General features: G+C 45.5%; 1 protein-coding gene across 2 annotated transcripts in view; it reads right to left on the bottom strand.

The window, feature by feature from the left end:
- Positions 1 to 226: 226 nt before the first annotated feature.
- b3glctb (beta 3-glucosyltransferase b) overlaps positions 227 to 13301 on the bottom strand; it is a 35059-nt gene continuing 21984 nt past the window's right edge. For both annotated transcript variants that reach the window (XM_023827774.2, XM_023827775.2), the window contains exons 10-15: positions 11121 to 11190; positions 5637 to 5750; positions 3352 to 3451; positions 2754 to 2873; positions 1977 to 2121; positions 227 to 1052 (exon numbers count right to left, since the gene is read on the bottom strand). In XM_023827774.2, the coding sequence (XP_023683542.1) occupies positions 897 to 1052; positions 1977 to 2121; positions 2754 to 2873; positions 3352 to 3451; positions 5637 to 5750; positions 11121 to 11190 (705 nt within the window). In that variant the 3' untranslated portion in view covers positions 227 to 896. The remainder of the gene's footprint in view (positions 1053 to 1976; positions 2122 to 2753; positions 2874 to 3351; positions 3452 to 5636; positions 5751 to 11120; positions 11191 to 13301) is intronic.

Genomic DNA, 13301 nt, shown 5'->3' with positions numbered 1-13301 from the left:
TCATCTTCAGCTCTGCCTTGCAAGCAGCACCTAGAGGTATCAACGAGAACAAAACAAAGCCAAAATATACTTTGTACTGAGCTACATTCCCATGAAATTTCAACATTTCCAGGTGTTCGAAGCAGCCACAGAACACTCTGAACAGAAACCAGAATATGTACTGCTAAACAAACAATTCTCCCCTACTTAAATTCCCCTCTGTAACACATGGAAAATAACACACAAGTACAGAATTTAAAAATTTTATAATTATTTTGCAAGTATCAACACAAGCAATCAGACACAGTGCTTTCCATTTGGCATTCCTGATGTTCTGACCTCCGTGAACCACTGCAGATGTAATAAGGTGCTTATCTCTGCCCTAAAAGGAGCACTTGATAGTCACACGTCCTCTGTACACTTATTCTTGGACTTCCTGCATGTCTTTACTCATAGTACCCAATGTAGCTTATCACAGTCCCCCCAGTCCCTGCCCCCCAGCCCCCATCACCGGAAGAGTGGACTAACCAATGAAAACTCCACAAATGGAGCAAAACAGATTTGGACTGGTTACCTAAATACATTAAAAAAAAACACAGATACTGCCTGACAAAGCCTTAACAACATTCCGAAACTTTAGTTGTATTAAAAAATTGAAACTATACAAGGAAAAATGTGCATTGGCATATAAAACATTCCATTTTCAAAAAAGCCTTTCAAAACACCATATAATTTCAGGACTGTGTAACTGGAATTTTTACTGCAGGAATTCAGAGTTGTGCAACAAGATACAGCCCCGTCTGTGACAATCATTCCGCTGCAACTATGACAAAATCTTCTATATTTACACTAAAAGAAAAGGAAAAAAAGACCAATTATGTCATTCCACGTTGGACTCCTGCAGGGCATCAAGGTCACTAAAGTTCCTCTCTTGCCCCTTCATGTCCCAGTGGCACAGCTGGGTCCACCAGCCACTCGTAGAAGACCGCAACCGGGTCAATGTTCCAGTGCTTGTGGAAGGAGATGGAAGCCTGGTGAGCCAGGAGGTCCCTAGCATAGTCCACGGGTCGTGCCTGAGCAGAAGACACGATGGAGGTAGGTCACACGAGACGTGTGGGCCAAACCTTAAACAAGGAGTGTTGCTGTGGTTGCCTGGTCATTAGTGAAGTCATGCAGTAAACTTAAGACAGAGTTCTCACACACACACAAACACACACAGACATTGTGTCTAGCCAAAAAATCAGGGTTTGGCAAAGTATCAGGTTGTTAATCATACTATGAGGACATCTGGTCCCCACAATGTAATATATACTTAACCCACACACACACACATACACACAATTTGGCAACTCATTCCATTGTAGGGACAATGAAATTGTCCTGAACTTAGTTAAAAGCAGCCAATCCTAAAGCGGAAACAGGCATAACCTGCAGGAAGATGTATTTTAAGCATCCCCAGCGAGAGAAATAAATTCCTGGTGCCTGAAGAAATGAGATGTGGCCTGTTGGAAGAGGAATAAAATGAAATCTAAAGTTCCCACTGGGATTTAATGATGGATGGATGGATGGATGGATGGACGTGCCTGCCTGCCTGTCCACCTGAACGGTATTTCGAAATAAAATGAAATGATACTTTATTTGCCATTCATACAAGTGCCGGTATATAGCAACTCCTTAGTTTTGCTTCCTTTGAGACTTACACATATTCAGGTGAGAATGAAGTTTGGGGTCATAACACAAGGTCAGCCATTTATCCCGTGCCCCTGGAGTGTTTTTCGGAATAAAGGGCTCAGTGGTGAGTCGGCACTCAAATAAATTTGATGGCCAGGCTCGGCCTGGACCAGGGAGTTAACAGGATGTCAACGGAAAAAGTTACCGGGGAGTAATATGCACAGTATATCTGTTAGGGATGGCAGGGAGCCTGTTTCATCTAACACTCAGCTGCTGGTGTGACAGAAGACATTCCCAGCACCGCAGAGAAGCTGGGGGGGTGTTACCTGGTGAAAGAGCGGGCTGTGCGTGACGGGGATCCTAAGAGAGCTGAGGCACATGCCCAGCACCATATCATCGGGGGCCTCGTCGCTGTAGCATCTGCAGCTGCTGGCAAGCAACTGGGACACCGCCGGGCGACTGAACACCATCCTGAGAAGGGCAGGAGAACATGCTGGAGGCACCGGTGCGTGTGATTGGCCAGGACAGTTTCGTTAGCCGCCATAAACACTATATTAGTTATATATGGTAGCTATACGAAGTGACAGGCCTGCAGTCAAAAAGGAATTTAGAGGGAAGTCCGGTAAATTTTGAGAGGTGGTTCAAACTTGTTACTTTGCTACCTGTTACATGCCCTGTAGGGAGCAAGCAAATTCTGAGGAGGAGTTCAAACCTGTAATTTTACTAGGTGGCTACTTGCCTTTTAATGTACTGTAATGACGTAAGTCACACTAAACTAACACTCGGGTTCATTTGCATGTCTACTCACAAAAAGTTGTGGTTTCCTGACCTGCTGTCCTCATTTTCAGATTTCGCAGATGTGCTACTTAGACAGTTTTTTTCAGATTCTATTCACAGTTTCGATTTCAGAATCTGTACAAGTTTAATCAATGGTCTTGTGAACAGGGTTGCAACATTCCCAGCATTCACTGAGAAAGGTCACTGAAGGGTCACAGCCGGCTGAAGACCCTCATTATGCATATACTGCTTTTGTTGCTTTTTGTTGACTTGACTGGTTTGCACTACCCCACTCCCCAAAAGGTTAACCTGTGACACAGTCTTACCCCCCTCCTCCGGTGATATAGCTGTAGCCACCCCGGCCCAGTCCATAGCCATAGCGCTCCCCCAAACACAGTGGCTCGCTGGGGTCATAGCACTGTAGGAGGGTCCGCAATCTTGGGAGACTGTCAAAGAGGGTACCAGAGAGCCTGAGCAAAGGTCGGGGCCTTTTCGTCACGTCCCTTCATCAAACAGAACCCTGACAAATCCCCTCCCCACCTTGCTCATCCACTACTCGCCATCCCACTCAAAGAGCAATTTGCTGCCCCTATGAAAACCTTTTTGGGAGAGTATGACTGTCAAATGCTGATGTTATGGCTGTTTGTGTTTTAAGAAACACACAACTTGCTAAAAACCAAGTTCATACAGGTCCTACCGTGAGCGAGCACCTTGGGATGTACTTCTCTTTATACAGCACACTCTGTAATTATCAGCTTTGCTAGCAATGAATATAGAATTATCAGTACAAGAATTTACATGACTTAGAATCCCAAAGTAAATGGTTAGTCGATGCATGGGACTGCAGAATTCTGAGAGGATGTGCTCATATTTCATCCCTCCAAAGTTAAAAAACACTGCCCACTTGCCCCAAGCAGGCCACACCTAATCAACGTGTCATCATCCACAATCAGCAGCCAGTCAGCCTTCGGTACGGCGTCGCTCAAGAACCGCTGCAGAATGGCGAAGGTTTTCCCACAATGCCCTAGAAGAAGAGAGATGCACCATGAAACAGGAACCCCCAAAAAAGTACACGCCTCAGTGAGATTTCTGTATGCTTTGGTGTAAAATATCGTCCTCACAACCTGCCGCACAACCTGCACAAACACGACTGGCACTTCAGCTCTTCAATAAGGGCACAAGAGTAAGGAAGCCAGGTAGCTGATCTTGATTTGCGGGATGGACACCAAAATCCACTGAAATTACCTCACTAAATACAATCTGCATCTTGATATTGCAAACATCTTCAAAGGTCATTTAACAGATTGCAAGAAAAACTGCATATAATTGCCCCATCTGGCCCAGCATGTCCACCTGACCCTCCTGTCTCCTCTCTAGAGTGACCCTAACAAGCCACACCTGTTACTTATCTTACCTCGCATCCGTAACCCTCATGTTAATCACTCCCAGCTGCCTCCCGTAAGCTCCCTCGTTTGTTCCATATACACGTGCGTCCCAGTCCTGTTCCCTAGTCCAGTCATTGAAATCACACCTTCTTGTTGCCCATGCCCTACCCTATTCCAGTTCTCCCATTTTGAGCCCTCGCAATCCTGTTTATTTCCAGCCTTTGTTTATTGAGTTCAATAAATCTCCTCTTTGTTTCTCCACCACGCCTGCCCATGAGTCCTTCGTCCCATCGGTCATGACAACGATAAAAACAAATGCAATACTCACATCTGTTAAACTTGTTTTTGCAATTCCTCAGATTAAACCAAGCATTGTGCATACTGGATATCAGACCAGTGGAAACTCATTAAGAGGTCAAAGCCAATTAAAAGAGCGATATTTGAAAAGTCTGAGGGACATCCAATAGAGAAGTGAAAGGAAAAACAGCTGGGATAAGTTAGTTTGGAAATATGTCTGTGAGATGTAAGGGTAAAACACAGATAGAACAAAACGTTCAGGAGTAGTGGGAAGAAGATGAAAATTCCCCCTGCTGTGGGTGCTGATGGCTCACCTCACAGACAAACTGCCCCATCGGAGCAGTCATCACGGAGGTATTGCCAGACTCAAACCATTCTGAATCTAGGGACTAATTTTTGCTAGAAGAGTTTATGGAGGTCAGAGCACAGGTGGCATGACAAAACAGCTTCCAGCAGGGGTGAATGATGACCCTTTCCCTTCCTCACTGGCCTGTCAACAGCGCAGAGCACTGAGGGAACACACTGCGTGGCAGTGATCCCAGCGGGGCCCTTTGTCAACACAGCCAATCAGGTCTGCCGAGCTCCTGATCATAAAACAACTGTAACATTCTACAGATGACTCCAGCTAGGACAAGGCCATTTCCACTGCTGACAACACCAGGGAGGTAATTCTTGAAGCGGCGTGGCGGTCGGCTCCACGCTGCCTTCTGCAGGCTGTCTTTTGGACGTGGCGATGCTGAAAAGGTGGCCGCATACTTCAAAAGAAATTGATGGTATTGACATTGTTTTAGCAATACAACGTCGTGTGGTGGTGATGGCTGCGGCGATCACCGTTTTGGCACACCGCCTGCGTAGCAGCCACAAGACAAACTTTTTGGTGTGTTCTGACCCCGCCCACTGTCCGCGACTGGCTGACATAATGTGACGCCGCGGGGTTGGTCAGCAGGACTATTTATGCATTTACCAGCATGCTATACACCACAGTATTCATATCTGTCAATAGTATAAATTAATATGTGTATTTGTGTATTTATACACCGATCCATTTTCTGTAAACGCTTGCCCTATGCAGGGTTGCGGAAGGGTCCGGAGCCTATCCCGAAGGCTATGGGTGCAAGGCAGAGACTAACTCGGGTTGGGGAGCCAACCATGTGTATTTATATTAACTGTAGATGTTTGCTGTGGAATGTATGTGTAACTGTGATTGTTGTGTCAATTGTTAGCTTCCCTGTCTGTATTACCACTAGTATTAGACCAACACTGACTGTAATTGCCTTTCTCAAAATGACTTTCACATTCGCCACAATGTGTTTATTTGCGCTCTGCATGTGCGTCTATTGCATCAAAAACATTATGCGTCCTCTATGGTTGTGGCGCGACAATGCAACAGATGGCGTGAGTATGCAACAGATTGTTCTCGGCAACGTGTTCGATGCCATTCTGTCCAGACATCATCTGAAGCAACTATCTTAAGTAGCTATGGAGCGGACGGCTTTCACGTCGCCTGCAGTTGCTGCCCCCACTCACCTCGCTCTGTGTTTGGAACGCCGAGGTCGATGGTAGGTATGTCGGGGTCTGCGTAATCGCTGTAGTACTCCAGCAAGGCTGCATCCTTCTCCCATGTCTTCTTCACCATTGAGACTGGGCCCAAGAAGAGAGGTAAATGCTCACAGCCCACTGCACAGTTAATACCAGGCCGACCGCAAATGCCCGAATAACCAGGAACATACCGAGAACATCGGAAAAACGCTTCTTTTTAGGTCCCTGGCATCCCTGGACTCTTACGGAACATTGTGTGCTGTTACCTGGGTGATTCTGAAAACCACAAATCTGCAGCACCAAACGAGAACGAAACAGCCTAAATAAATGAAGCGAAGAAGGGCATGGTGTCCTCAGTTTTGAGGATGTGAGTGATGCTTGATAGCTAAAAAATTAACTAGTAATGTCCTTCAATCAACATCTACATTAAATCTATAAATATGATTGATGTTGTCAAATACTGGGTGCTCATCTACAGCAAGACAAAATGATTAAGATGCTGGAACGCGAGGGAAACCAAAGTCACTAATACACTAATACGGCCTTCAGAGTTACTGTCCTGGGTTCACCTCGTATTCTCTTTCACATGTGACTGGGCGATGAGAGGAGCACAAACCATCTAAAGGACTTGGCAGTCATACGTCAAGGCCAGGTGAAACATGGGTATGTACCCCAAACACAAAGTACAGTCACTATTGTAATAGCACATCCTTCTTAATTTGACCCAAAGTTCCAAAACAGAACAGTAGTGCAAAGTACACTATGTTTACATTATAAGCAATATCTCAGTCTGGAACCAGGTACTGATATGAAGTTGGTTGGCCCATTGTTGCTATGAGAGCCTTTTCTCTTCTTGGAAGGCTTTGCAATACATGTTGGAACGTTGCTGGGGGGATTTGTTGATGTTGGGTGATCAGGTCTCTTTCTGTGAGCTTGTGTGGTTGACCACTTCGCCAACTGAACTTGTCCCCAGACGTTTTGACCTTGACAACCACGTCATTTGCGGTTGAGCAGGACAGCTCTAACAGGGCAGAAATGTGGTCAAACTGACTTGTTGGAAAGATGGCGCCCAATAATGGTGCCAAGTGGAAAATCACTAACGTCTCCTGTACAGCCACCTATTCTGCTGCTAATGTTTGTTGCAGGAGATTGTGTGACTGTGTGATACACCTGTGACAGCAATGACCGTGGCTTAATTAGGCACTCTAATTAATAGGGGCATCCACATACTTTGTGTACATATGTGTAACAATAGCGATTCTGAGAATCACTATGTCATAAAATACTTTTCAGCTCATCTTTAATTTTTTTATTTTTTTTTAAGAATATAACCACTACTGCTCTGTTTATCCCTGCCGTCACACAAGCAAATTGCTGTGTGTGATTATGGAAATCACAGCAATTACTTGCTTGTCAGTTGATTTTCCAGATGGCTCTCTGAATACAAACCAGGGGTCTCATTTATCAAAGTGCGTGTAGAACAATTCCGAAATGTGTGCATACCGATTGCCTGTACGCACAGGTAAATATTTATCACTTGTGTGCAGAACAGCCTTACGAAGTGAACATTGATAAATCGTGCACGTTCTAAATATGACTGCGTGCACGGAAAGACTAATATAAACACCCACAACGAACCATACATGGGCATATAACGTTCATATAACACACGTCGACCTGCACAATAGGAGAATATGGTGCAGAAACACTAACCGTGAAAAGACATGTACTTCTATATCATTATTGTTCTTTGTAACATATTTTGATCTATACGCTTCTATTGTAATTTGGTAGCTGTATTTTGTTACTAAGAAATGAAGTTAACAAAAAAAAACTTAAAGCGGTGGAAAAACTAAGAATGAGGTGAAATTTTTGCTGGACGTATTAAAAAATAAAAACAATTACCAGTGGTCTGTTTGGCAACTTTACAAGAGGCCTGTCAAAAAAAGAGAAGGACCACGGCATGGGGACAGGTGACACATGCAGTTAATGCCGTGTCACCTGTAATGAGAACAGCGGCGGAGGTGAGGAAGAAGTGATATGATCTGAAAATGACCACCAAAAATGGATCACAGCCTACAGATCCCACGTCCATGACACAGGGGGGTGGCTCAAGCGCCACGTCAATGTCACCTCTGGATGGTAAGACAGAAGCTATCACAGGCAAAACATGCCTAACAGGAATCTCTCCAGATGGTGACACTGACAGTGCAGCTCCATCACGAGGTCGGCCAAACTAAAATAGGTAACATACCTTTATGGCTACAGCAAGAAATGTGTCATACACTACAGTTGCCAAAAATGAATTGTATGAGACACATTAGTTAGGTTTACTTTATTTACATTAGGGGTTTGTGTGTACGCATGGTCACAGACCCGGCACCAAGGCGGGGTACAGGGGGGCTTAGCCCACCCCGAGGTGATCTTAAGCCCCCCGACTGTGCCTAGCCTGTCAGATGGAAAGACAAGTTTCCAAAAATAAATAAATATGTAATTATTGTATGCATTATAAAAGTAGTTGCTTGGACCACCTCCTCTACAATCTTTTTTCGTTCTGCCCCCATGAGCCAAAAAGTCGCACGATGATGACGAAAGCGTGCTCAGGCCCAGAAGATTAAGCGCAATGTGAGACAGGCGTGGTAGTGGGGGGGGGGGGGGGTTGGCAATCATCCTCGGGCATGGTACACGGGAACTGGGCCAAGTGGGAGTACTGGGAGTACGCCCCTAATTAAAGCACAGAGCTGGGATGAGGTGGCAGATCTGCGTCGCTCTGGGACACATCCACGGAACCCCCAGGGTTCACAGCCACGCGGGAAGCAGCTGTGTCACTGCTGATAAAGGCATGCAGGCAAGCTGTTCAGTCTATTTAGGCTTAAAGGAAGAGACGAGGGAAGTATTTAAGACTGGACTGACAATTCAGCATCCATACTCTGATCTGAAAGATCAGCTCCAATGTCTGTATTTTATTCACCCTCAGAGACAGCCGCTTATCAGAAATGACAAATTATCCAGTTTAATTTAAGAACATTTTCATTAGCAGGGGGCAAACAATACAAATATAGTATTTATCTAGAAGGGGAAAACTGTAAAGGACAAGCAATTGCAAAGGGGGGAGGGCGGCATGGGGGTACTATGACACCAGGGACGGATTATGGACCGGGCCAGCGGGGCCGCTGCCCAGGGGCCCTTGGGGTGTAGGGGGCCCGTGGGGCCCCTAGCCCAAAACAATTTGCAACGCTTATCAACAATGTATTTTCTTTTGTCTATTTTAGAGGGCCTACATTCTTTGATCCTCTGCCTACAAGGGCCCCTGACCCTATAGGGCCTCTGATGGAAACATGGAGGGAGGGCGTTTGGCTGCCAAGGGGCCTTGAATTGTAGTGGTTGTGGTGGTGGTGCTGGTGGTGGTGGCGGTGGTGGGGAGGTCGGTGCTTTCAGGGGGCCCCCGGCCCTGCTATAGGAACTTTAAAGGGAAATGGGTGCATGGGAGCCTACTTTTAGAAGGCCCTCTTAGGCCCTCCTATTATGGTCCTGGCTTCTGGCTACCAGGGGGTCCTAGGGAGGATGGCGGCTTTGGGGGCTTTTAGAGGGCCCTCTGATTATGAGGGCCCTACTAGGAGGCCCTAGGGAGGAGGGTGTAATGTACCTTTAGAGGGCCATCTGATTACAAGGGCCCCTACCATGGGGCCCCTGGCTTCTGGGGGGAGGGGAGGGGGGCGTGTTAACAGCCTTACAGAAGGCCCTCTGACTAGGGAGCGGTAGCATGGTGGGATGGAGGCGGTTAACCTGCCCGCTGAGTGGCCCCCAGACCAGTGTAGCAGTGTAAGAGTTTGACCAGTGTAATCACTCCCAGGGCTGTAGTGGAGGCTAAACGCAAGTAAACACGGTTTACCCACCTCTGAAATTCCAGAATTAGAGTTTACCCACTTCTCAATTGATCTAAATGCACATCATAGTATAGTTTATGCACAAAATATGATCACAGAATTCGTAGTTCACCCACCTCTTATTTTACCACTACACCCCTGATCACTCCGTTCTGTAAGAAGCCACCTTCTTTTCACTTTTTCCGAGGTAAAAAGCGGCAAAAGATAGTTTTGTCAACATCATTCTGCTTTTACAACACGGTACGCCGCACTAGTTTGGACCCACAAGTGGCATGATGATGTAGCAACTAGCCATCCCAGACAATGCTGGCATTTTTTTTTTGAGGGGGGCACTCGCGAATGTTTTGCCCAGGGGCCCACACAACCCATAATCCGTCCCTGTATGACACCCCTATTTTCATGTAAACACATACCCCCTCCACCTTTTTGATGGATTAATACTTAATAGTAAGACATGCTGATGAATTGCATATGTTATGGTGTAACACCATTGTACATTAAAACTTGATGTAATTTACTCATCTCCCTCTCTTAGAACCATTCCTCTACTTTTAATAAGGCTGATCCGCCACTGTACAGGCATGTGTTTGGGGGGGCGGGGGCTGTGGGGGCCGGAGCACCAGCCCTTTTTGGCTGAACGAAAGTGGACGCCTTTTGGGATTCTAAGTTCCCCCCCACGATAAGTGATGTTCATACTATTTACTAAGAGTGTCCCTGAAGGGGTGCCACCCAGTGACTGAGCTATTTTAAAAAAAGTATAAAAAGCTCACACTGTTTATTTATGCAGCCAGAGAACTATTCTAAAGTTCCAAAGGTGGTTGTCAAAAGTGAGTGTTTTTGTGACCCGACAATCTGAGGGATCTGACCAAATGGGTGTTAAAGTGATCGCTATAGGATGATATGTTATTTAAATTTCAGAAATAAAGCATGCTTATATAGCAGTTAAATGTAATGAAATTTAAACATGCATTGCACAAAATGCTGAAGTACTTATCACTTGTTCTACAGATCACAACACAGGTGACAATGGGGAAGATGGTGGCACAGGAGGTAGTGCTATCGTTCGGCAACTGGAAGGTTCCTCCTGACTCCATCAAAGTGTCCTTGAGCAAGACACTAAACCCCAAATTGCTTCCGGTGTGCAGGTTGGTGCCTTGCATGACAGCCTCCACCACCGATGTGTGTGTGTGGATGGGTGAATGTGAGGCATAAATTGTAAAGCGCTTGGAGTACTCGTAAGAGTAGAAACCAGTAGTCCATTTACCATTTACAAACTGGTAATATATAGCATGGTACTAAATTTTATATAAAAAATCCCCAACTTCTAACTTTTTAATTTGGTGTCATGGGGATTTGGAGAAAGTTCTTGGATGTAAACAAGTTTAACAAACTGACCAGTTGCGGGGCACTTACTCAGAAGTGCGATTTGAAGGCACATAGCAATCTTGTACATAGCTATGAATGGTTCACTTGATTAACAGTTAATTATCCACCATAAGCCCCAAGTATAAAGACCCAGGGTATAGAGGAATGCATCAGGGTCACCGTCACAGAATGAATGCCATATATGTAACCTGGAGCTTACTTCTCTCCTTATGAAACTTCTGGCACGTTTTCACAGCCACGAAAACCTCCTCCTTCCTCACCGGGTCACCCTGCGGACAGAGATGTGGAGTCAGGAACAACCAGCTTCCAGGTAAGACCTCTGCCATGGGACAATAGTTGAGATGAGGTCATGGCCATATTGAAGATTTGCAAACTGGAACTTCTCATATGATGCACTGAAAAGCCAGCACACATCTGGACCATTTAAGAAGATTGATGCATATAAAACAAATCAGGCTCTCGGATGGCATATAACCCAAATCAGGCTCTCAGATGGCTTATAACCCAAATCAGGCTCTCGGATGGCATATAACCCAAATTGAACTCTCAGATCGCATATAACCCAAACTGAACTCTCGAATGGCATATAACCCAAATCGGGTTCTTGGATGGCATATAACCCAAATCAGGCTCTCAGATGGCAAATAACCCAAATCAGGTTCTCAGATGGCATATAACCTAAATCGGGTTCTCGGATGGCATGTAACCCAAATCGGACTCTCAGATGGCATATAACCCAAACTGAACTCTCGAATGGCATATAACCCAAATCGGGTTCTTGAATGGCATATAACCCAAATCGGGCTCTCAGATGGCATATAACCCAAATCAGGTTCTCGGATGGCATGTAACCCAAATCGGGCTCTCGGATGGCATGTAACCCAAATCGGATTCTCGTATGACATATAAACCAAATCGGGTTCTCGGATGGCATGTAACCCAAATCAGGTTCTTGGATGGCAGAATGAAGGCCTTCTCAAAACTCCCTGCATAAATAAGAGGTAGAAATCATATTGGCAGCAGCAGTTACAGACTTTAGGCTCCTAGCTTATAGAGTAGCCTGTCAGCTAATGTAAGGATGTCCTTTCAATCTAGATTGTAGACCGGTTTGATCTATCTTAAGATAAACAGTACAGGTTATGGCGTTCCAGAGGATTTTGGGTTACTAAGTTACGTCCCATGGGAATTTTTCTTTTTTGTGGTCTTCTAACCCCTCCCCCCTCTATTAATAATATATAAACTTTAAGGAATAACAAAACGTTCAGTAATTTGTGGCAGGTTTTCCTAGAATGGAAAACAAACTGAAGTTGTGCAGGTGACATGGGTCCAAGTTTCATAAAAGGAACTCACCACCTGATTCATTTCTGATATGGTTTCTGTTGGAAGCATGACAAAGGAACAATGTAGCATTGCCATGCTGAAGTGAACCTGCTGATCTGGAGCCTGGAGCTCTGAGCCCTATAAAACTTTATTAGCTGCAACCAATAGGCCCAGCAGGACTTGTATTCATGGATGTTGTCATCAGCCGCACAGTATCGCTGGACAGAGCCCAGGGAAAAAAAAATACATAAACCAAAATGGCAATAACAGTGAAAGCGAGACCTTTTATCTCCCTGCCACAGAGCAGATAAAAAAATGCATCCGTTCAACTAAAGACGTTCTGACTCTGGAATTCATCAACCTGGACAGCTGGGTATTCATCGCAATAATTTCAGTTAACTCTTCTGCCACCATCTTGGATCTAGACCTGCAAACTTCCAGGTCGCAATTCCAGACGTCCCACATTAGGGATATTGATTTCAGGGAGGCAGATGAGGTGGATCTGGGAGGGCAGGGGTGCTGGCCAATGCTTGACTGATATTATGGCAATATCATATATATATTGCCGACTAGGCAGGGGCGGGTCTTGCTGACCAGGGCTAGAGAGTGGTGAGGCGAGGTTGCAGTCATAAAACATCTCGGCAGCTAATCTTACCACTGGTGAACAGCGGAATAACAGATTTCCGGGACATAATACACCATTTGCCGGTGTCAGGGAGCTGCTGTCAATTTGTGGGAGACTCCCAGGATTTCTGGGAGAGGTGGGAAGTCTGCAATGCCACAGTCTCAATTACTGCACCACCCCCTGTAGGACAGGACAGGACAGGACAGGACAGGACAGGACAGGACAGGACAGGAGACCTCCTCATACTCCCAGAGTATGATACTCTGCTTACAAAACCGAAATGTGAACTTGTGATGTGTGAGACTAGCTCATCCTGTCACGGTCTGCATATAGCAGACTCCAGTTCCCAGAATCCCTTTCGTCCACTTCCTGTTCCCCATATTGTTAACCACCTGTTTCTGTTCCTTTGTTTACCTTGATTCTCTCATTGTGCCC

This window comes from Paramormyrops kingsleyae, chromosome 18 (assembly GCF_048594095.1).
Source record: "Paramormyrops kingsleyae isolate MSU_618 chromosome 18, PKINGS_0.4, whole genome shotgun sequence".
Taxonomy (NCBI): Eukaryota; Metazoa; Chordata; class Actinopteri; order Osteoglossiformes; family Mormyridae; genus Paramormyrops; species Paramormyrops kingsleyae.
The sequence above is the reverse complement of the archived record's forward strand: the minus strand, read 5'-3'. Positions and strand labels throughout refer to the sequence as shown.